The 25,070-nt window shown below is 50.7% G+C and overlaps 1 protein-coding gene across 1 annotated transcript in view; it reads left to right on the forward strand.

The window, feature by feature from the left end:
• Positions 1-17,515, forward strand: part of Nos1 (nitric oxide synthase 1) — an 85,758-nt gene extending 68,243 nt beyond the window's left edge. Inside the window, exons 21-28 of the mRNA XM_059249430.1 lie at positions 1,692-1,885; positions 3,149-3,318; positions 7,658-7,868; positions 8,517-8,604; positions 10,718-10,839; positions 12,356-12,504; positions 14,854-15,048; positions 17,325-17,515. Of these exons, the coding sequence (XP_059105413.1) occupies positions 1,692-1,885; positions 3,149-3,318; positions 7,658-7,868; positions 8,517-8,604; positions 10,718-10,839; positions 12,356-12,504; positions 14,854-15,048; positions 17,325-17,447 (1,252 nt within the window). The 3' untranslated portion in view covers positions 17,448-17,515. The remainder of the gene's footprint in view (positions 1-1,691; positions 1,886-3,148; positions 3,319-7,657; positions 7,869-8,516; positions 8,605-10,717; positions 10,840-12,355; positions 12,505-14,853; positions 15,049-17,324) is intronic.
• The last annotated feature ends 7,555 nt before the right edge of the window (positions 17,516-25,070 follow it).

Here is a 25,070-nt window from a genome sequence, read left to right on the forward strand (position 1 = left end):
TTATTTATTTATTATGTATACAGTGTTCGGCCTGCATGTACCCCTGCAGGCCAGAAGAGGGCACCAGATCTCATTACAGATAGTTGTGAGCCACCATGTGGTTGCTGGGAATTGAACTCAGGACCTCTGGAAGAGCATCCATTGCTCTTTACCTCTGAGCCATCTCTCCAGCCCTCTTTGGGGGTTTTTTGTTGTTGTTGTTGTTGTTTTGTTTTGTTTTGTTTTTGTTCTATTTCATTCTATGTGTGTGGATGTTTTGTCTGCATGAGTATCTGTGTACCATGGATATATATACCCAGAAGAGAGAATCCTATTCCCTTGGAACTAGAGTTTACAAGTGGTTGTGAGCTGCCACGTGAGTGCTGGGAATTAAACCTGGGTCCTCTGCAAGAACTCTTAATCACAGAGCCATCTCTCCAGCCCCAAGAATTCATTCTTTTTTTTTTTTTTTATTTTGATTTTTCCAGATGGGTTTCTCTGTGCAGTTTTAGTGCCTGTCCTGGATCTTGCTCTGTAGACCAGACTGGGCTCGAACTCACGGAGAAGAATTCATTCTTGAAATAGCTGGCTAATGTGGGCCTCCTGAACTGCAAACACACAAACCCATGTGGGTAGATTCTTCCCAGAGCCCCACACTCTCACACATTGATGCATCTATGCAGGAGAGGCCCTGAGCCTCTGGCCAGGCCTTCCTTATACTACAATATGGACTTTTCTTGCAAAAGAGAGTAGAGGGCCAGCAGGAGGGCTCAGTGGGTAAAGGCGCTTGCTGCCAAGCCTGACAACCTGAGTTCAATCCCTGAGACCTACAGATCAGAAGGAGAGAACCAAGTTCCTTAAACTGTCCTCTGACCTCCACATGTGTGCCACAGCAAGCACATGCTGCCACCACCACCATGTGCACACACGCACATACACACACCTGGAGAGAGAGAGAGAGAGAGAGAGAGAGAGAGAGAGAGAGAGAGAGAATAGAATAGAATAGAATTCTATGAGAAATAAGAAATGGAACTTCATAAATCAGAGACACCTATGTGTGGCTACAATGAGTTCCTGATCCCTAGGAGAACCGTGATGGGTACTAAGGACATGGCTAGCAACTAATTAACCCTGGAAGCCTGAAGTCTCTTCATTCAGCAGGGACTCTGAGGACACACTATGTGCCAGCCACTGTCATGGGGATAAAGCCACAGCCAAAATAGACAAATGTCCTGTGTCATGGTGTTCCAATTACCATAGCATAGATCACCAGCCGCAGAAGGAAGTAAATGATACCATAACTGAAGAAAATGAGGCAAGAACAGGAAGATACAGGAAACATACATCTCAGACAAAATAGCAGGTCGTAGCAGGTATCAGAGCTTAAAGGATAAGACGGGACGGCATGGGAAACTGAGCTGGGAACACCAGTGAGGTCAGGAGAGCTTGGGGGCTGGCCCCAAGAACAGAGTTGAGATAGAGGTGAGCCATCGCATGGGTGATGTCCCTGGTCCAGAACCTGGCTGTTGGCTCTGTGATGGAGAGCTGACTTGAGAGCTTGGAAAGCTCTGAGATGAGTGCTGGGCATGTGCTCACCAGCCCAGAACCAGGGAACAAAGAAGGAGGGGATCTGCCACCAACAGCGACAGACCAGGGGCAAAGTAGGGACAGGGTGGTGGTCTTTGTCCCACAATCCCCCTCATTCCCTGCAGCCGATCAACCATTTTCGTGCGTCTCCACACCAATGGGAATCAGGAGCTGCAGTACCAGCCAGGGGACCACCTAGGTGTCTTCCCTGGCAACCACGAGGACCTCGTGAATGCACTCATTGAGCGGCTGGAGGATGCACCGCCTGCCAATCATATGGTGAAGGTGGAGATGCTGGAGGAGAGGAACACAGCTCTGGGTGAGGGTCCTGGCTGCACCTGCCGGAAGGGTTAGGAGGGCCTCGGCCCCAAGTGGGCAAAGCAGCGGCCAGGGCATGGTCAACCTATCAGTGGGGGCTTCCAACCTCACTCCAGCTGATGGATGTCTCATCAGGAACCTCCTTCCCTTCTTCACATCCTTCCTTCTCTTCCTCTCTTCCCTTCCTCCTTTTTTCTATTCTTTCTCTCCCTTCCTCCTTCCCTTCCTTTCTTTCTCCTTTTTCTCTTCCCTTCTTTCCTTTTTTCTATGTAGACCAGGCTGACTCCCAACTTTCCATCCTTCTGCTTCAGCCTCCCAAGTGCTAGGACCACAAACCCAAACCTGGCTTGAAGAACCTTCAAAGCCCATGGGTCTCCAAGCTTCACCCTCGCCTCATAGATAGGGGTGGGCTCCAGACCCCGGTACAAGGAGCTGTGGTGGCCATACCTGACAGCCTGTGACCCTATGACTGTCACCTTTACAGGGGAGCTAATTAGAAGGTGAAACTGGTATGCCGTCTGTTAGAGCCTTCCTGCAAATCCTCTTGGAAGGAGCCACACTCCCCTTAATGAATCCAATCCCATGTAGCTCTCTGTGTTAGACCAGAATTTCCATCTTGTCTTGAATTCACACTGAGGTAGGGGATCGTGTTTCGAAGGTACACAGAGGCAGACTAGTCCTCCCACCATGGAGGAAGGGTTCCAGGACCCCTAGATGATACCAGAATCCATCCATGCCCAAGTCCCTTATAGAAAAGGCGTTGTGTTTACATGACATCTATGCACACTGTCATGTTTACATACCACTTATGTGTGTCTTCCTGCATACTTTAAACCCTCTCTAGATGGCTTACCCAGGGTAATGCAAATGCTATATAAATGGTTGCTACACTATGGTGTCTAGGGATAATGACAAGGAAAAGAGTCTGGACATTTCGGTACAGATGAGATTGCGCTCTCTCTCTCTCTCTCTCTCTCTCTCTCTCTCTCTCTCTCTCTCTCTCTCTCTCTCTCTCTCTCTCTCTCTTCACTGCTTTCATCCCTCTGCCAAATGCACTGAATGCAGAAGCCATGGACAAGGAGAGCCAGGGGTCCAGCGTAGTGAGAGCAAGATGTGAGGCCAGAACGCCTGCCTTCGCACCTGAAAGCTGTGTGGCCTTTAGACAGATTCCTTAACTTCTCTATGCTTCCTTTTTCCACACCCGGAGTGATGAGTGTGGCGAGGATTCAGTGACCGGAGCTTCATTCCCGCTGTGCCTCCCCAGGTGTCATCAGTAATTGGAAAGATGAGCCTCGCCTCCCACCCTGCACCATCTTCCAGGCCTTTAAGTACTACCTGGATATCACCACGCCGCCCACGCCCCTGCAGCTGCAGCAGTTCGCCTCCCTGGCCACCAGCGAGAAAGAGAAGCAGCGGCTGCTGGTCCTCAGCAAGGTGGGGGTCCTGGGTTTTGCAAAGCAATGCATGTGCTCTTCCAACTGTTCACGGCAGGTGGCAGTCGCGAGCAAGGGGGCGTGTCCTTATTTGCATGCAGCCGCCATATTGGCTTGTCCCATCTGACTCTCCTGGCTCTAAGGCCTGATAAGTCCAGGGTGACCCCCTCCTGAACCTCAGCAGGCATGGCTCTAATATCTCTTACCACCTTCCTTTGTGATTTTTGAGCTCCTGCCAGCACCCCCTTAACCCATGCATGGAAAAGAAAAGGTAGCAGAGATCCTCACAGTGCGTTTACAGACAGGGGTTCCATTCCGGTGGTGGTAACAATGGTTTTCTGATGCAGAATAGCTACAAAAAATATATACTGCTAGAAAAGAGACCTCTGGTGATTGGATGAACCCAAAAGCTTTACCACCCTTGCCTAGACACCGGGAAGGTGCCTACCCAAGCTGCTCTCTGGCCTCGCTCAGTAGGACACCTAAGGCTGGGGGTGTGGTTCGGTGGTTAGGGCTCTTGCCTAGCACACAGGAAGCCCTGGATTTAATCCCCAGTACCATATCAACTAGATTTGGTGGTGCATCTCTGTTATTTCAGCAGTTAGGATGTGGAGGCAGGAGGATCAGGAGTTCTAGGTCATCTGCAACTACATAGAGAGCTCAGTGTCAGCCTGGAATACATGAGACACTGTCTGGAAAAGGGGAGGGGGGGAACCTGGCTAGATGGCTCAGTGTGTAAAGTCCCCTGCTGACGACCTGAGTTCAATTCAATCCCTAGGGCCCACATGGTAGAGGAGAGCCTACTCCTGAAAATTGTTCTCTGAACTCTACTTGTATGCATGTGTTCACAGACACACACACTCACTTACATACACAGTCACACACACTGACACACACACAAACACACACACTCACATACACAGTCACACACTGACACACACTCACCTACACAGTCACACACACTGGCTCACACACACACTCATACACAGTCACACACTGACTCACACACACAAACACACTCATACACACTCACACACAGTCACACACACACACAAACACACACACTTGTGCACAAAAAAATAAAAGATATAGGGTTTTAGGTGGAGAGATGTCTCATTGGTTTAGAGCACTGGCTTCTCTTGCACAGGACCAGAGCACCTAGGTTTTATTCCTAGAACCCACACGGCAGCTCATAACTCCAGTTACAGGGGATCAGATGACCTCTTCTGACCTCTGGAATCACCAGGCACATTCACAGCATACACACACACACACACATTCAGGAAAAACATTCAGATACATAAAATCTAAAATTTAAAAACTAATATAATTTAAAATAAAGTCACAGACCTACTCAGGTGGACCACCCAATCCAGTGTTTCCAGGAATTGGGGGTCTCTTCCGAGGAAGCAAGCCCCCAGCTAGGGCCATTTCTTATGCTATCCAAGAAAGGGGACCGGGCGGTGAGTAGCAAGGGGGAGGCTCATTAGCAAGAGCGCATTATCGAGAAATGTGAAAATAAACACCAGAAGGCAGCAAGGACTTTGAAGTGGGGAGCTGGAGACAGATGGCCGTGGTAGGCCGGGTGGCCGTCGTTTTGCATCCTAAGCTTAGCAGGATTTTAGAACTTTTAGAATATGTATAATTTAGACTCAAAACTTATGATTAATGGTGGCGGGGGTGAGTATGATGAGGGAACATTTTACATAGCATTCTTTGAGAGAGAATTTCATATGAAGTCCATTTCTCCCGGAAAGCAGAGTCTCCAAGACAAGTGAGCGGGATTTTATTATTATTGTTGCTGTTGTTATTATCAGAAATAACTGTGAGAGAGAAAAATGGGCCGGGAGGTAGCAGGGGTCTGGGAGGGAATGGTCAGGCTGCAAAACAAAGCTGTCCAAAGAGAAGGAGAAAAGGAGCGAGGTCCAGTGGAAGTATCCCACTCGCAATGTGGTTTCTGAAAAATGCCCAAGGTCCTTGGGGGTTCCTAGAGCCAAAGTCAGGGTTCCCTAGAAGGGGTCACCTTGACATCTACCATGAGCTTGAACATCCTGCAGGAATCCATGCCCAGCAGCAGCACAGCTGCCGGATGCCAGCTTCAGATAGCGGTCTCTGCCAGGGGGAAGTCAGTTTTAAGTGAACGCCCGTGTTTTGAATGTGAAACGTGGGGCTGGAGAGTTTGTTCAGCTGTTCAGAGAACTTGCAGCTCTTTTGGAGGACCCAAGTTTGGTTCCCAGGACCCACATCAGGCAGCTTGCAGTTATATGTTAACTCCAGTTCCAGGAGATTTGGGCCTCTGGCCTCTGCTGGTACCTGCACTCAAGTGCAATACTCACATGTAGAGACACACACACACACACACACACACAAACTGAAAACCAATAAAAATAAATCTTTGAACGTGTGGTGTCCCCCACAGGCTCCTCCTTGGTCCATCGCTGGTAGCACTGTTTGAAAAGGTCATGGAACTTTTAATGGGCAGGGCCTCCCTAGAAGAAATGAGTCATCAGGGGAGAGCCTTGAGGTCTTACAACCCAGCTCCATGTCCCTGTTCATTCTCTGCTTCCTTCCTGCTGCGTATGTGCATTAGGATGGCTGCCTCGTGTTCCTGCAGCCACTTGCCCACCATGATTGGCTGTATCTCCTTGAATCGTAGAATAAAACAAATCCGCCTTCCTTTAGGTTGCTTCTTGTCAGGGATTCAGACACAGCAGTTAGAGAAGTGAGTAATGCAGCCTTGAGCAGCTGGAGGCCAGTGAGGCTCAGCGTTGGAAACAGACACCTTTGAAAACACTGTTCTCAGGGCTGGAGAGACAGCTCAGTAGTTAAAGAACGTGCTGTTCTTGCAAAGACTGGTTTAGTTCTCAGAGTCCACATCGGGTGGGCTACAACTGTCTGTAATTCGGGCTCCAGGGAACCTGACGCCCTCTTCAGGCCTCTGCAAGCACTCACATGCACACACACATACATGCAGACACACGCATACATACATGCACACACACGTACACGCAGACACAGAGACATATGCACATAAATAAAAAAATCTAAAGTAAATCTTTTGAAATGTAAAAACTATTCTTACCTCACAGGTCACACAAACAGGTGGCGGTCAGGGATTGGTGTGCTGGCTAAAGGTTGCCTTTCCTGGCTCAGACCCAAAGCCTAGTCCTAGCTTACCAGGACTCTGTGTCTCCATAGCAGCATCTGTGAAATGGGATGATGGTAAACCACTGCTGAGGGGTGAGGGTTTATGGCCCCTAGAGTTCTCACATCAGAATTAGACTCCCTCAGAGTTGGTGTGTCACTTAACAGGGGGAAGACATCAAGAGGTAGGGATTGGGCTGGGGGTGCAGCCTGGTGGCTGGAAGCTACAGTGGCGTGCACAAGGCTCTGAATTCAACCACAAGGACTGGTACTGTAGGAGAGGGCAGAGATAGGAGGGAGGGAGGGAGGGAAAGAAGAAAGAGAGAGATAGGAGGGAGGGGAGAGAAAAGGGAGGGGAGAAAGAAGGAAGAAGAGAGAGAGAGAGAGAGAGAGAGAGAGAGAGAGAGAGAGAGAGAGAGAGAGAGACACTGACTGAGACTTTTGTAAGGCAGTTGAGTCAAGGACTCTGCCCTCCTAGGCCAGATAGGCATTTTCATAAAAAGAACCCAGGAAATCTGCTTCCCCCTTCTGCCATGTGAGGACATGTAGGCACCACCAGGATCTACATGTTCTACAGGATCCACACCAGGATCTACACCAAAGTAGATTCTCCCCAGACACCAAATCTGCTGGCGCCCCAACCACAAGCCTCCAGAATGTGAGTGACAGATTTCTACTGAGCCAATTAACCAGCCTTGGGTATTTCGGAATAGTTATGGCCATCTCTGTGACCAAATGCCCAATAATAATGGGCAGCTTAGGGCAAGAAAGGTCACAGGGTGCAGCCATCGGGACAGGGGAGGTATAACCACAGTCACAGGAGGCGGCTGGTCCCATTGCATCTGCAGTCAAGGAAGCAGAGTGTCAACAGGAAGTGGGCTGGGCTATAAAACCTGAAGGCCCGCCCCCAATGACTCACTTCCTCCGGCTAGGCTCCACCTCCTAAAGATTTGACAACCTCCCAAAACAGCACTGCCAACTGAGAGCCAAGTGTCCAAACACGTTAGCCTGTGGGGATCAGTTCACACTCGAACCACAACCCTAAGAGTCGATCCATTTCAAAGCCAGAGCTGCATAGCCCCATTGTAGGTAGTGAATATCGTCAGGTCCGTTCACCTCTGCCCTGGCCTTCCTCCAGGCCCCGCCAGAAATCTGGGGCCTGGACTCAAGCTCCCCTCTGTCCTCTCTTGCCACAGGGGCTGCAGGAATACGAGGAGTGGAAATGGGGTAAAAACCCCACTATGGTGGAGGTGCTGGAGGAGTTCCCGTCCATCCAGATGCCGGCCACACTTCTCCTCACCCAGCTCTCGCTGCTGCAGCCTCGTTATTATTCCATCAGCTCCTCTCCGGACATGTACCCCGACGAGGTGCACCTCACCGTGGCCATTGTCTCCTACCACACCCGAGGTGCGCATGCGGGAAAGTGCCAGCTGGGAGATCTTTGCGTCTGCATTTCCCCTCAAGGTCTCTCTCCCTGAACTGCCTGTGGAGCAGATCCCAAATTCTTACAAGACACTCCAGCCCAAGCCCCGGTAGCTGAGCTACCCCTGAGTATGGTTAGAAGTAGGGAAGGTGTGTGTTTGGGAGCGGCACCTAAGACAGGCTTCCCCCACCCTGTCCACCCTCCCGGACAGCACTCACGGGGGCGGACAGCACTCACGGGGGCATCTCAAAAGCCTGGCTGGTACTAAATGACACAAGTACAGCTGTGATGTTTTTCCCTTGTGATCAAGCCATTGAAATGCGCAGTGCCTAGAGGCTCTGAGACCTGGATGAACAAGCCATTCAGAGGCACCTGACCCAGGTCAAGTGGGCAGGGTCTGAGTATTCCCATCTAGACCAATCCAAACCCGGTGCCCCGTGCACAAGGAGCTCACTCTGAGGGTGCTAGCTCCTCCTCCCTTTCAGAGGCAGGGATCCAGATCTGGAACTCGGAGGCATGACACATGGCATTGAGGGGGGAGATACTTCCCTGGGGGTGAGGGGTGGGGCTGGGATTGGAAAAGGGAGACTATGCATGATGTGATGAGATGGACCACCTGCTCGTTCTGTTAGATGGGGAAGGACCAGTTCACCACGGCGTGTGCTCCTCCTGGCTCAACCGGATACAGGCTGATGATGTAGTCCCCTGCTTCGTGAGAGGGTGAGTGACAGATATGGGGAGATGCATGGCCATCTCCTATCAGCGTGATGATGCTGTGCATTGGAGTATATGAAGGACCAGCCTGAAGGGCTGTAGATAGAGGCAGGGGTAACGCCAATATCCTGCATCATTTCGAGTTGTTAGGGAGACAGGATCAAGGGACACACAGCCAGCGGGGTATCCGGGTAATAAATACTTATACAAGACCATAAAAAGATGGCCTCGGCCGGGCGGTGGTGGTGCACGCCTTTAATCCCAGCACTCGGGAGGCAGAGCCAGGCGGATCTCTGTGAGTTTGAGGCCAGCCTGGACTACCAAGTGAGTTCCAGGAGAGGCGCAAAGCTACACAGAGAAACCTTGTCTCGAAAAACAAAAACAAAAAAAAAAAAACAAAAACAAAACAAAACAAAACAAAACAAAAAAAAGATGGCCTCAACCTTCATGAGTTTTATAGACCAGTGGGCTTTCTATCCTTGAAGATGTAACAATCCAAAATGTCTTCAGACATCATCAGATATCCCTGAGGTGGGAGGCAGAGGGCAAAAGACACGCCAGGTTGATTTTTTTTTTTTTTTAATTTTACCAGTGTGCGTGTTACGTGTAAGTGCAAACACACACATGGAAGTCACAGCACAACCTCAGTGAGTCAGTTCTCCCTTTCCACCATTACGTAGGATCCAGGAATCGAACTCAGATCAGCAGGCTTGAACAGCACGTGTTCTATCTGCTGAGCCATCTCAGTGGCTCCTCTTTCTGGTTTTCACTCCAGTTTCTCAGAGATTGGGATGTACTAAACACCCCATCAATAGACGATTTCCCCATTTTAAGGATGGTCCTGAGCTGGGACCCTCACCTCATAAACAGCTGCTTTCTCAATGGAAACTCTGCTCCAACACTGGCTCGGCCCACCAAGCTTTTCTCCTGTGGAGGGTAGAATGTTGGTGGTATGGACCGCCTACTGTCCACATCAGAGTCTCATAGAGTTGGCCTTAAAACAAGAGTCCTAAGCCCAGCCTAAACACATAGCCTGAGAACATACATGTTAGCATCCCCAGATAGCTCATTTAGGCACCGATGTCTGTGACTCCCCTGATTAAAGACCTCACGGGTGACTAAAGACTCGTTCTCAAGAAATCAGGACATGGGGCAATGGCTCAGTGGGTAAAGTACCTGTTTTACAGGTGTACAGGTCTGAACTCAAATCCTCAGCACCCACTTAAAAGCAAGGCAGGGTACTCATGTCTGTAAGCCCAGCGCTGGCGTCGGGAAGCAGATAGGTGGGTTAATGGAGCTTGGAGGCAGCTAGCCACTGAATCAGGGAGCTCCAGGTTCTGTGGGGAAACCTGGCTCGAAAAATAAAGTGGAAAATGATAGAAAGACATCTGATGTTGACTTCTGATCTCCACATGCACATACATGTACAGACAAACATACACACATGTATGTGCATGCATACACACAGATAGATAAGATAGAAGGATAGATAGATAGACAGACAGATAGACACAGGTAGATAGATAGATAGATAGATAGATAGATAGATAGATAGACAGATAGATAGATAGATAGAATGAATAGAAGGATAGATAGATAGACAGACAGATAGATACAGGTAGATAGATATACTCACAGACAACTGAAATTTTTTAAACTTAAAATTCAACCCAGGGTGATCTTCTCCCTCTATCTCCCACCCTGGAGACATTTGATGATGTCCAAAGACATTTTTGATTGTCATGACTCTGGAGTTAGTTACTCCTGTTATCAAGTTGGTAGGAGCCCAGGGTGGCATTTGAACTCCCACAATGCATACAATAGTTCCCCAACAAAGGGGTCCCCATTCCCAAAGCCAGAACACACAGTAAGCCCAGGTTAGCTCAGGTTTATTGTTCGTGGGACTTAGCCCGACAAGTGATGAGGAATGGAGAAAGAGCCAAACTCCAGCAAACTGACTTTGAAATTCCTCTGATCTGTGAATTCTCACTCTAAAAGGGAGCCCATGGTCCCACTAAAGAACAGTACATCTCTCTAAGATGGCTGCCTGGGCTATCCTGGGCTACCCTGGGCTCCAACATGGAGCAGCGCACAGTGATGCTTCTCTCTTTCTGTCCAGTGCCCCGAGCTTCCACCTGCCTCGAAACCCCCAGGTCCCTTGCATCCTGGTTGGTCCAGGTACCGGCATCGCGCCCTTCCGAAGCTTCTGGCAACAGCGACAATTTGACATCCAACACAAAGGTACATACAGTCCAGGGGCCACTGAGCTCTGACCCAGAGGAAGATGGAGGGTCCCTGCTTCACCTCACTGCCTGGGGAGGGGAGAGGAGGGGTTGCCATACCGATGTAGCCGCAGGGTGCAGTTTGAGCAGCCCACCCAAACAGACCTGCTACATAGCCTGTTCCAGGGGCCTGAAATCTTATCCTCAGAGAGCATCTTCTTGACTTAAGAGTTGGTCCTAAAAGTCCAATATGCCACCAAGGATAGGCATGCATCCTTCTCGAATGGATTTGTGCATGTGACTGCCCCGTGAACCATCACAAGGACAGGTCTTGCTGTGTGAGATAAAGTTCAGGTTTGGAAAAAGGAGAGAAAAGATCCCCAGTTGCAGACTCGTCAAATAAGGAGTCCAATAATATCAGACAGAAGGACAGCGCAAATTCACATTTAAAACCTAGACAGGCGCCGGGCGGTGGTGGCGCACGCCTTTAATCCCAGCACTCGGGAGGCAGAGCCAGGCGGATCTCTGTGAGTTCGAGGCCAGCCTGGGCTACCAAGTGAGTTCCAGGAAAGGCGCAAAGCTACACAGAGAAACCCTGTCTCAAAAAAACAAAAACAAAAAAAAAAAAAAAAAAAAAAAAAAACCCTAGACAGGCTGTGTTAGACCAGGACTTGGAGGCCAGTCTGGTCTGCACAGTTCTGGGCCAGGGATATTAATAAAAAGAAAGAAGGAAGGGAGGGAGGGAGGGAGGGAGGGAGGGAGGGAGGGAGGGAAGGAGAGAGAGAGAGAGAAAGTAAGTCCCACACACAGTTGTGTTTCCGACAGAACAGTGACCCCAGGAGGTGGTTGGTGGTATTACCATCAGCCCACACACTGGGTTCTGAATCTGATTATCCAACTGCCCATCAAACAAATGAAGAAAAATATGGAATCTGGAGTGAACATCTACAGACTTTTCCCCTTAAACAGTGCAGTATAACAATTATTTTAGAGAGTCTACATTGCACCAACTGTTATAAGTAGAGAGGTAACCAAAGGTGCAAAGGTAGATGTGTAGGAGTTCTAGAAAATGCTGTGCTATTTTACATGAGCTGGGGCAGCTGCAGATTTTCACACCCGGGTGGTCCCTGGAATCACCCTTTCCCATGCATCCTGGGAGATAGTGTGTGCTTCCATTTGCACATGGGGAAACTGAGGCTGCGAGAGAGAAGTGACTTGCTCAGGGTCATACAGAACTGGGACTCGGATCCAGGCCATCAGGCTCTGGTCTGGACTCAGCATTTCCCAAGAGCAGGCTAGTAAGGAGTCAGGGCTGGGCATCTGGAATGAGTGAGATCAGGAAAGGAATGCCCCCTGTTCCCCCACAGGCTGTGCTCATCTGTGTGCATGGATGAAAATGTGTGGGTGCCCCCATGTGTGTGAGCTGTCCTCTGCATGTCACACCCTGAAGTCCTGGCACCCCAGTTCCTGTAGTTCAACCACTGCCTACTTAGGCATCAAAGCCATCTGTGATATGAGGTCTTCCTGCTCCCCAGGAATGAATCCCTGCCCCATGGTCCTGGTCTTCGGGTGCCGACAATCCAAGATAGATCATATCTACAGAGAAGAGACCCTGCAGGCCAAGAACAAGGGTGTCTTCAGGGAGCTGTATACCGCCTACTCCCGGGAACCTGACAGGCCAAAGGTAAACTGGCCCACACCTAGCCACACTCAGTGTGCATGCGTGAGATTGCTTGTGCATGTCAACACACACACCCCACCCCATGTTGGCCACTTTTTATTGCCCATTTGAAACAATCTAGAGCCACCCAGGAAGAGAGGCTCCTGGAGGATTGTCTGGGTTGGGTTGGCTTGTGGACATGCCTGAGGGAGATTTTCTTAATTGGGTTAGTCAAGGTGGGAAGACCGACCCTGAATGTATGCACAGCATCATTTCATGGGCAGGACCTTTGGACTGAGTGAAAAGGCAGGAGCAAGCTCAGCACTGAGCGCCATGCATCCATTCCTCTCTGCTCTTGTCTCTGCATGTGACTGAACTCTGCATCGTGTTCCTGATACTGGGATGGCTCCACAGTGATGGACCTGAGCCAAAAATCAATCCTCTCCTCACCTAAGTTGCTTTCATCAGAGTGTTTTTATCACAACAACAGAAAGGAAACTAAGACACCCCACTTCCAAGTGCCCCCCACCCAAATCTGCTCTGTACTCAGAAGGCCTGGATAGGGCTGAAACCTTTGAAATATTAAATAACAGCTGCATTATATGATCTCGATATATAGCCCAGGCTGGCCTAGAGCTCACACTTCAGCCCAACCCAGCCTAGAATTTGTAACCATCCTGTCTCTACCTCCCAAATGATGGGATTATAGGTGAATTGTATACTTTAACATTCTATGTTGCGTATATTTTTCAACAATAAAAAAACTGTTTTAAATAGAGCCTAGCTGGGCATGGGAGGCCATACCTATAAATACAAGCACTTGGGAGGTGGAAACAGGAAAATTATGAGTTCAAGGCCAAACTTAGCTATGCAATAAGACTGGGTTACAAAAATTAGTGAGTTAAAATTAACAGAGAAGCTCAAAATATATTTATTTACAGTCCACAAGAGACAGCACCAATCAGAATAAACATGGGCCACGGGGCTGGAGTTCTGACCGCTGGGTTGGGGGGCAGTTTGGAGATCCCAGGGATCAGGCTAGGACCTATGGCATAGGGAGAAGGACAGTCAGAGGATGTGGAAAGTGGCAGTTTGGTGACTGGGGTAGGGGGGTGCTCATCAACAGAATTTACTGGCTGAATGTCCAGCCTCACATAGGAGGAGTTTCTGGACCACTAAACAAACTCTGCAATGGAGTACCTCTGTGCCCAGTTTGCAAGCTCCTAGCCTGTCCTTATGCCCACCATTGTGTGGCGTTTACCTACCAACCCCACAGTTCTCCAAAGTTTTCTTGAGTGCCAGCAGCAGGAAATATTAGATAGAAGATTTAGAGTGTGGAGATAGACAGATAGAAAATAAAGGATAGCCTCAAGAGGGCCTGGAACCTATTCCAACGGGCCCCGAATGTCTCTGCCCCAGGGTGTTTATAGAGACACCAAGGGGTGGAGCAAAAGACCTCCTCCCCCAGCACAGCCAAGTGCAGACCATCTCAGACACCTGCACTCAGGCCCGTGGTCCTAATCATCCTCTCTATGCGGATCTGCTGGGTAAAGCCACGAGGAACCTGAAAACGGGCTCCCACACACCATTGCTATAACATCCAGCTTATTGGGGAGGTCGGGTGGGGGGGGCATGGAGGCTGGCAGCCCCTTACCTTGCTCCATCCCTGGCTTTGTGTCCTGAGTTTCTCTGACCCAGTGGTAGCCACCACCCCTTGGGGAAAGGAGAAGGTAGCTAAGGCCTTTGTGTTTCAGTTTCCTTATCTCACAGCCAAGACAAAATGCTTGAGAGAAGCACCTTAAATAAGGGAGGATTCATTTGGACTCAGTGTTAGGAAGTACAGTCTCCATGCCATCATGGCGAGGAGGAGCCGGAGCCACGTGCTCACATTGACAACTGCGGTCTGAGAGCAGAGAGAGAGGTAAACGCTGGTGCTCGGCTCGCCTTCTCTTTTTATTCAGTCCAGAACCCAGCCTATGGAAGAGTGCCACCCATACTTGGTTAACCCAGTCTAGAGACTCCCTCACAGACACACGCAAAGGCTTGTCTCCTAGGAGAGTCCAGGTCTTATCACGTTGACAGTCAAGATGAACCATACATGCTGGGGTGATCCCCCTGGAGGTGACCTGGCAGCACTCCCCCAGCTCCCCAGAAGGTCCAGCAGACAAGCCTGAGCTTGGAATCAGTTCACTCACACACCGTGGTCTGGTCCCCTGTTGCACTCCTTCTGGTCCCTCGTCCCATTTCCCTGAGGTTACCTCACAAAATATCTTCCCTACCCACAAGCCCCCGCATCACACTCTGCTCCCTCTGGGATTGAGGCACAGGAGCCTCTCACAGCGACCCCCCCCCCTTCATCATCCTCTTCTGTAGAAATATGTCCAGGACGTGCTGCAGGAGCAGTTAGCCGAGCCCGTCTACCGCGCCCTGAAGGAGCAAGGAGGCCACATTTACGTCTGTGGGGATGTCACCATGGCCGCCGATGTCCTCAAAGCCATCCAGCGCATCATGACCCAGCAGGGGAAGCTGTCAGAGGAGGATGCTGGTGTGTTCCTCAGCCGACTGAGGGTGAGTGACAGCTGGCAACCCCGTCACGCGATCGGTGCCCATAATTCAGGGAGCTCTTTCTGCCCTTTACGACTGGGGTTGTACCTAGCCACGGCTGAGAGGAGATGAAGAGCCAGGCATGCAGGCATACACACACACACACACACACACACACACACACACAGAGTCAGTATGGTTTGAGGCTCTAGCATACAAAAACAAGTGTGTGAATGTGTGGGTAGTTAAACAGACGTCATCCGGACTCGACACGTCCTGACCCCCAAGCCGAGCTGCCCCTCAGCCCCACGCTGTTGCCTATGGCTTGTACAGCACAAAAAGGCTCATCGAAGCGGGTGGGTGGACTAGAGGCCCAGATGCTCGATCTCTAAACCGCTCACCTGGCATGGAGTATGACTGCCCTAAAGGAAGGGCCTGACTTAGCGCATCCAAAGGCTAGGTTATTGGCTGTGACTGTTTCCCCAGCAGAGTCCGAACTATGTGAGCGCTACCCCCTTAAACAGAAATTGAATCCCAGAGGCGTCCCACCCCACCACTGCTTTCTTAAATGAGAAACAAGTTTTTTTAGTGTATGTGGCGGGGGCGGCGGGGTGGCGCAGGGGATGGGAGAGCATGTCGTGGTATATGTGTGAAAGTCAGAGGATGCCATGCAGAGGGATCTTTCCTTCTGTCGTGTGGGTCCTAGGGATTCAACTCACATCATTAGGCTTGGCGGCGAGTGCCTTTACCTGCCGAGCCTCCTCACTGGCCCCAAGCAGTAACCAGGCATTGGTTTTTAGAAGCTCTTCTCTAAACTCCATTCTAAATCCCAGTGAGAGGAAAGAGATTTCGGCTAGAAATTGGCCAGGATCTGTGGACATGGTTCAGCAAGTAAAGTGCTCTCTGTACAAACATGAAGGTCTGGGTTCGAATCCCCGGCACTTACATAACTGCCAGATGGGCATGACAGCCTGCCTGTGGTCCCACCACACACAGAAGGCAGTGCCCAGGTCGGGGGGAGGGGTAGGGGGGAGACTTCCAAAGCAATCTGGCTATGAGACTAGCTGGATCAATGAGCTCTAGGTTCAGGTGAGAGACCAAGTAGAGAGTGATCCAGAAAGACATCCAATGTTATCCTCCGGCCTTCATATGTGTACACACACACACATGTGCCCACATGGATAGACATACATAGGGACGGGGAGGGGGGGGACATGCCAGGGAGGGAGGGATGCTGTGGAGCCCGCCACTCCCTTGGTGAACACTTGCATAGCTTCCCAGGAACTTTGCAGACTAGGACAGAGAAACCGTCCATGCTGGAAATGAACCACTCCCTCCATATGTGGGCCCTGCTGCAGAAGCAGGGTGCTCGACCTGAGTACGTCGTGGACTCTCCTAGCCAAGCCAAGCTCCTGGCCACTGCCCTCATCAGCACTGAGATCAATCTCTCCTCCCAACCACAAAGATGTCGTCCTTAAAGAATCTTCTTCTTCTTCTTCTTCTTCTTCTTCTTGGGGCTGGAGAGGTGGCTCAGTGGTTAAGAGCACTGGCTGCTCTTCCAGAGGACCTGGGTTCAATTCCCAGCACCCACATGGTGGCTCACAACTGTCTGTAACTCCAGTTCCAGGGGATCTGACACCTTCACTCCAATGCACATAAAATTAAATTAAATTTAAAAAAAAATATTCTTAACTCCCCAGCCCACCCCTCACTTCTGCCAAGGGAGCTTCCATTACTTCTGAATATGCACACACACACACACACACACACACACACACACACACACACACCTGCACACACCCGCTTTCTTCCTCCTGTGCTGGAGATGAAACCCAGGGTTGTGTGCATGCTGAGGAAGCTCTGTACCACTTAGCTATACCCCCCCACACACACACAGCTACTTTCTTTTTCCTCTCCCATCTGCTGGTACCAATAACCTGGGGGCATTTCACACTTAATTCAGCCTTGCTGGGATCTGAACCTTCAGGGGTGAGTTGGAAGGAGGAGAGAGAGAATTCGAGACTTCCTTCAGGCTTTGTTGCTTCTTCTATGCTCAGAATCCTCAAAGCAGCCACCCTCCTTTTATCTAAATGCTCACCCCATCGATTCTTTGCCACCCAGCCTGGAGAGGCACAAAAAGAGTAACTGCTAACACACAGCCTCAGAGACCAAAGATACCCCAGGACCTTCAGCTCAGCCTTTATCTTGTTTGTATATGCTATTCCATGTATCACTCTGGCTGGCCCTCTCCAACCCCTTACCTGCCGTATGATCTATGCCCTGGCTGTTTCTGTCCATAGGATGACAACCGGTACCATGAGGACATCTTTGGAGTCACCCTGCGAACATATGAAGTGACCAACCGCCTTAGATCTGAGTCCATTGCCTTCATTGAAGAGAGCAAAAAAGATACAGATGAGTAAGTTCTCTCCAGGCCTGGGCAGAGGGGCTGCAGCTGGGGGTTGCCTGATTTTCCTGTGTGTGGGGGGAGGGCTGCGGTCCCAGACCCAAATGCATGGCTGTGATCCTGCTCCTACCTGGGCAAATGGTTGCCCATTTGAGGCCAGTTTGAGCCACACGTGAAGACCTCGTCTCAATAAAACAAAGGAGTGCACATTCCCCGGGTGACCCCAGTCCTGCTGAGTCTGGCATTCAAAAGTTAGGTCACAGTATGGTTAGCAAGCCCTCTGGGGATGCTCTGGATACTGACACCTGTCTCGGGTGCCCCCTAGTGGAACGATGATCTCCCCACCAACTACTGTAGCTCTTGATGCTCCCCACCCCAACCCCCATCCCTATCCCAGAAGTCACTAGGAACATTCTCATGGGTGCAGATGAAAACAGAGTATCTTGATGATTTCACTCAGCCTCTAGAAGTTGCTGAAAACAGCCTGAAGCGTCATGAGAGCGGGATGGAGTCTCCCTATGTAAACCTTACCTCCCAGGGTACAGCAAGAGGACCAGTGTACTGGTGCCCATCCTCATCCCCTCCCCCCAGCCCTTCCCTTTGAAGCAGGTGGGAGTCTTTCCCAGTCAGAATGGCTGTTTCCTGAACCTTCTCACGGTTTCTCCTTCAGACACCTCGGCTGCCTCCAAACACTCTCTGTCCACTCAGCTTACACTACCGTGGCATGTGCATACATTCACACCCGTGTGTCAGGTGCCCAAGGAGGCCAGAAGGTAGCGTTGGTTGGACCTGTTAGAGGCGGTTAATTGCAAACTGCCACGCATAGGTGCTGGGAACCGAACTCGGGTTCTCTGGAAGAGCTGCGAGTACTTTTTAACCACTGGGATATCTCTCCCACCCTTTCTGGTCTGTTCACTGTTTATTTGGGGTTTGCCTTTTTGAGACAGAGTCTGTGTATAGCCCAGGCTAGCCTGAACTTGCTCTCCTCCTGCCTCTGTCTCCCAAATGTTGGGATGACGAGTGTGCCCATGTCACACCCAGGTCGCCTGAAGGAAGCTAAGGAGCCTGGCCTCCTTACCGCTAATACCCTCCCTCTCTCATCCAACAGGGTTTTCAGCTCCTAACTGGATCCTCCTGCCCCATGGGATGGTGGGGTGGCCGCCCCAAGTGCCCAAGCGAGGGGGCGGCCGCAGGTTGACTAAACGCGGACACACATGGCTGAACCTTCCCCCCCACAGGACCCCATGTGTCCCCCTCCTTGCCTTTTGTCCTGTTGCTATGTCCTGGTCCTTCCTCCCGCTCCGCTCCGGGCTGGGCTCTCTCTCCAAGCCCCCAACCCTGGGTTTTCTCCTTGACTCTTGGGCTGTCATGCACCACTCCCCTTGTACCCTGCCGTGGCTCTTACAAAACTGCATCCTCCCTACCTGCTTGCTGCCGAGAGGGCAGGTTGCGGCGCATGAAACCACCGGGTCGTGGCTGTCACTTTCTGTTGGGGTCTGGAGGCAACTGGCACTGGGCTTCAGAGTCCCCCTGAGCCAGTTCCTTGACCCCTCCCGTCCTTTTTTATGGTGTGTGCGCATGCGTGCGCACGAGCGTCAGGCCTAAGTCATCCTCTGTCCTCTTGCCTGAGTCCACTGCCTTCGTGAAAGATGTCCAGTGCCATGAGACGTGTTCCTAGCTATTGTTAATCCCTCCCACGTCCGTCCGTCCGTCCATCCATCCGTCGTGACAGATCTGTGCCAGCCTCTCCGAAACGCATCAAGCCCCCTTGCTCATCTGGGTGAACCCATCACAGAAGGAGATAGGCAGAGTGATGAAGAGGAAGGTGTCCCTGCGAAGGAGCCAGTCACAGAGTCCGAGGTGTCCGGAGTCTGACCCCATCGGCAGAGGTCTGTCTGGGAAATTTACCCAGACAGTGAATTGCGCAAGTGCCTCCCCATTCCCACCCACCCCAGCTGGGGCCACCAGATGTTGAGCTTTCCCCCACCCCACCCCCAGGCAACCGCAGCCATGGGCCCAGCGGCCATGCTGTTGTGCAGGGAAGCATGCTGGGAATAAGGACTTTGCCGTCAAGGAACGGTGTTGGCCCTTATTAAATGAATGGGCCTCCTTTAGTGCTTTGGCGCCGGGCGGCAAATGCCAAGGAAGAAGGAGATAAGTTGCCTGTTATTCTTCCAGATGAGTTTGCCTCCTGCTTGAGAATAATCCCCTCCCACCACCACCACCAAAGCCAGCAGCATAGGCAACAGTGAGAAGTTTAGCCAGGGCAAGTCGGCCCTCAGCGGCAACCATCTTCGGAGTCAGCCGAGTGGCCCCTTAGCTGAATGAATAAATAAATAAAAGCTACATCAGGCAGCATGCACAGTCAGGAACACCCCCCCCCCCCGGCCCCCCAGGCTCGAGAGATCAGCTCTGGGTCCCATGTTCTGTGCTCCTCCTGTTTGGTTTTATGAGTCAGGAAAGCAAAAACAAAAACAAATCCCTCTGTGTCCTGAGCCGGGGTCTGGTTCTCCTGATGGATGCTGAGTGTGGGGGCCGCCAAGTAGGAAGTGCCAAGGACTTTACAGTTGTGGGGCCCAAACCCTAAGGCCTTCAATCCTGCCTGCGTTTCTCCTTTCTTTCTTTCTTCCTCCCTTCCTCCCTTCCTCCCTTCCTCCCTCCCTCCCTCCCTCCCTCCCTCCCTTCCTCCCTTCCTCTCTCTCTCTCTCTCTCTCTCTCTCTCTCTCTCTTCCTTTCTTCCTTCTTTTCTTTTTTTTTTCCCCCTAGACAGGGTCTCCTGTTGCCCAGGCTGGCTTTGAACTCATGACCTTGAATCCCAACTCCTCTTGCCTCTATTTCCCTAGTGCTAGGATCACAGGTGTGCACTATCACATCCAGTTTATGCTGTGCTGGGGGTGTGGGGTGGGGTCAACCCACAACCTCCTGCACACTGCACGCCAGGCAAGCACTTGTATTAAGCTCCATCCCTGGCCTTCAGAGACAGTTCTCAGGTTGCCCTGGACAACTCCACCGTGTCCCATCACTAGCATGTGGACTTTGTCCCAGTTATCACCTTACCCACCCTCCTCTGGTCGCAATGGTTCCTGTTCAGTCTTCCGTGACTATGGGGACTAAGCTCCCAGTACCTCATCGCTACCTTCTGTGGCCTGGAGGCAAGGGGGCGGTGACCTCCTACTGCCCCTCCCACACAGTTCCCACGGCTTTCTTCCCAGGGACTTCCTTCTCAATCTTTCAAGCCTCTGAGGACACCTCCTAACATGTAGCTGATTCTCCAGATCGAAATTGCGATGTCCCACCTCCATCCAAAAGCCCTCTCTCTCTCTCTGCACGCCAAGCTGCATGCAAGCACGCATGAGTGATTTTTCCACCTCTGAGTAAGGAGCACTGACTGAGCGGCAGGCTCCTCCCCACTCCCCACCCCGGTGCTCCCAGTAGCGGGTGGACAGACGGAAGCTTCATGTCACTTGCCAGAGAGTCCAAAGACATGATAAACATAACTGGGTTCAAGAAGGACTTTGCTTTTAAAGTGCTAGGGATGAGATCCAGGGCCCCACACGGGCCAGGCTGAGCTACATCCCCAAGCCCCAAGAGGGAATGTTTTAAAAAGACCTCTGAACTCTTAACACAGGCAGCTTCCTTAGCGCCTGGCTAGAAGGGCAGAGACTGGTTGGATGCCCTTCTCTCCTTTTCCAAAAAAGCCTTCTTAAGTCGTTTATCCAAAGGCTGAGCGAGGTGAGCATCGAGGGTGGGTCAATACTGCCCTCTGCTGATGGTTTTTAGTTCAGGCCCACAGCCAGCAGCAACAAGTGCAAAGTATAGCTAGAATTAAAAGACCAAGGTGAGCATTTTTCGGAGACCCAGTTTGTAGCCGGTTTGCCTCGCCTTCTACCTTGGCAGTAGCTCCAACCTCACTTCACAGAAAAGCAGGTTTGACCAGGAGGAAGAAGATGGCCCCTCAAAACAGGAGGGCTGGAGACTTACACGCCCTGCCATCCCTGTGACTTCTGTTCCCAACAAGTTCAGCTTGTGGGAGGCGAAAGGGCTTCCTTGCATGTCCTTAGAGAAGAAAGCAGTTGACTTTGAGGGGGCAATGCTTAGATTCCCCCTATGAAGTTTCTCAAGCTGACCTGACCCACAGACTCATTTTGCCTTGTTTATGCAGAAGGCCTGGTTCCTTGGCATTTCTTAGAATCCACACTCTACCTGAGCAAGGTGGCTTTAGTGAGATAATGCTCCGTGACAGTGCCAACTCAAGCTCTAATGAGCTTCCATTTCTCCTTATGGCTGATGGACAGCGCCTTTCCGACATCAAGATTATCACCATCACTAGCTTGAGTGAGGGGCGGGGCAGGCGAAGTCACAGATTCTTAAACTAAGTCAACAATATTTGCCACCTGTCTGTTGTAGAGAGAATAGAGAGATCTACTGCCCCGCCCCCATGGACAAGAAAGTTGAGTCAGGCCTCAGGACAAAGGAAGCAAGTGAATCAGCCAGAAAACACAGGACCAAGGGTGTGGATTTCCCTGGCAAAGACCTGCTTCGGGATACAAGAGTTCAGGGCAAAATGGAATGGTTACAGACCTTGATGTCTGAGCCCGACATCTCTCTCTCTCTCTCTCTCTCTCTCTCTCTCTCTCTCTCTCTCTCTCTCTCTCTCTCTCACACACACACACACACACACACACACACACACACTCACTCACTCACTCACTCACTCACTACACACACTACACACCACACTACACACAGCCTTTTATTGTGCCCTAGGAAAGTTCTGGGCTTCTAGGTTGAGTTCATCCAAGGTTTAATCTTATTTTCTTTCCACCTCGGGCTCTGCTTCCTCAGGACCCAACCTTGAGAGGTTCAGGCTACCCTGGCTTTTTCTCTTTTCTTATTCACTGCCAGATCCCACCTAGAGGGAAAGGCACCCAAGAGGACACATTGACCGTGTCTTGAACATGAGGACCCAGGTTGGACATCTTAATCCCCAAAGCCGAAATGCTCCAAAACCTGAAATGCTTTGGTACAGCCAAGTGAATGCTTTAATTTAGCCACAAAATGATTTAAAAAGAATGGGGACACTGGGTGTGAACTCAAGGGTAGAGTTTGCCTAGCATGCCCAGAGTCCTCAATTCCATCCCCGTACCATAAACAAATTGCCTCAGGCTACGTAGGTAAGGTGTATCTATGAAACAAATGAATTTCATATTTAGAGGTGGGTCCCAGCTACCAAATATCCCATTATGAATATGCAAATATTATTTTTTAAATCCAAAATCGGAAATACTTCTTGTCACGGTGTTTTAGCAAAGTACAGTCAACCAATCAGGGTCAAGGGAGATAGTGGGGTGAGTGTGCCTCATCTGTGTTTGTTTGTTTGGATCTGGATGTATCTCAGTGGCTCTGGAGAATCGGGCATCTCTGACCCACGGCAGTTGGTTCCTAAGGAAGTGTCACCCAAGGCAGAGCAACGGTGACTTTACGCACTGATAACCTCCGTCTTCCAGACGAGTCAGGACATGGAAGTGGCCAGGTTTGATCATGACCTCTAGGAGATTCTAGCCAGGAGCCCACTAACCTTGGCCTTCTTGTTCGGAGCTAAATGAGTCTTCCTAGCATGGGCTGTCTTGGGTATTGTAGGACGCTGAATACCATCTGTGGCTTTTCCTACTAAATGCCTCTAGCAGCCTCCCACCATCTGTGACAGCCACGAAGGTCACCAGAAAGTCCTGAGTGCCCCTGAGAGGGCAGAACCTTCAGCCATTGGACCAAGAAACCATTGCTTTTGGATCTCAGGGGCCGTGGAACTGTCTACCTGCTGCTGCAGGCCTTCTGGTTACAGATCTGGAAGGAGCCAGCAGCCTGCCTCAGTTCAGTGGTTGCTTCTCTAACCTGCTTCACACCGAGACCCAAAAGCTTTGTGGACGATGATATAGCAAAGTCTCCAACTCCCAAGCCAGAGGGTAGCCAAGCATTTGAAAAACAGATGGCCCTGAGGAGCCATCTCTCAAGTAGGGTCTGAGGCTATCCCCTGCCCCCATCCCACCTCTGTGCCCCGAGCTCTGTTTCCACACTTTTGTTGCTCTGTTGTCCTTGTGACTGTGTGACTCACTCTAGGTTCAGCAATTGCTTGCCGGAAGTCCCACATGGGATCAGGTTACACCCAGAATGTTCACTGTGGGGTTATAGGGAGTAGGGGGCAGGGAGGCATGGGCAGAGCCTGGGTCCCATCTCACCACACACAAGCTGTCAGAAACTCGGCTGCCCCCACCCACCTCTGAGGTCTCTCGATGCTGCTAATCTCTGCCAAGTGTCCCGTGTGCTCCAGCACCGCCACCTGCCCCCCACGCCCTCCGCGAGGTTGTCCAGGCTGTGGTCTCGCATGCTTCTCTTCTATATAATCTTCACCTTCTCATTTTATGGGATTCAACACAAAGTCTACTTATGCTTGTTTGCATTATGGTTAAACTATTAAAAAAAAAAAAAGTGGACCGACTCTACCGGCTGGTGTCTTTTGTCAGATTTGGTTGGAATGTCACACATCCCCCTACCACAGTCACGGGGTTGGGTATCCAGAAAGCATGTATTGAGACTATAGGAAGCTGACAAGGGAGTACTCTTGGGAAAAAGAAGTCTCTTGGGTGTCTTGATTTGGGACCAGAAGACTAGACTTTATCCATCAGTCCCTCTGGGGCCATTTCATTCTTGAGCCGATTGACCACTGACACTCCTGGATTGGGGGAGGGACTAGGTCTCCATTCCGCATGCTGGCACACTCTTCCGAAACACCCCTCCTCCCCATCACAGCCACATCCATTGGAGGGGCCCCAGAGAGGCAACCCCATTGCTCAGTCCTTCCCCGCATATATCATCCCTGAAGACCCCAGAGCTCAAACCTAGCTGGTTTCAGGCCCAGCTCGAAAAATAAGAGATCTCCAAAGCCCTTACAAGGAGGCTGGAGAGATGGTTCAGTGGTTAAGAGCATTGGCTGCTCTTGCAGAGGACCCAGGTTCGGTTCTCAGCATACACATGGTGGCTCACAGCCATCTGTAACTCCAGTTCCAGGGGATTTAATGACCTCATCTGATCCCCACAGGGGGCAGGTGTACGTGTGGTGCACAGACAGACATACATGCAGGCAAAACACTCATATGCATAAAATATTTTTTAATGTAAAGCTCCCGCCAGAGCTGATGAGATGCTTCTTGTCTTAGATACCAGGATGGGTTGGTTACTATAAAGGGCTGCATGGGTGTAGACAGAAGTTTCTTGGTCCTGCCCAGTCCCGCCTGGGCAGCAATCATTTTTTATACAACCACTCAGAGGCTTAATATTAACTGCAAACTGTTTGGTCTATGGTTCAAGCTTATTGCTAACTAGCTCTTTTATCTTAAATTAACCCATTTCTCTTAGTCTGTGTATTGCCACATGGCCATGGCTTTACCGGTCTGCTGGCATCTTGCTCCTTGGGCAGCTGGATGGCATCTGTCCTGACTCCACCCTTCTTCTCCCTGTCTCTCTGCTTGGGTTCCCCGCCTGGCTCTTCTCCTGCCTTACCATAGGCCAAAGCAGCTTTATTTATTAACCAATGGGAGCAACACATATTCACAGCATACAGAAAGACCATCCCACAGCACAT

The sequence above is a fragment of the Peromyscus eremicus genome, chromosome 23 (genome assembly GCF_949786415.1).
Source record: "Peromyscus eremicus chromosome 23, PerEre_H2_v1, whole genome shotgun sequence".
Lineage (NCBI taxonomy): Eukaryota > Metazoa > Chordata > Mammalia > Rodentia > Cricetidae > Peromyscus > Peromyscus eremicus.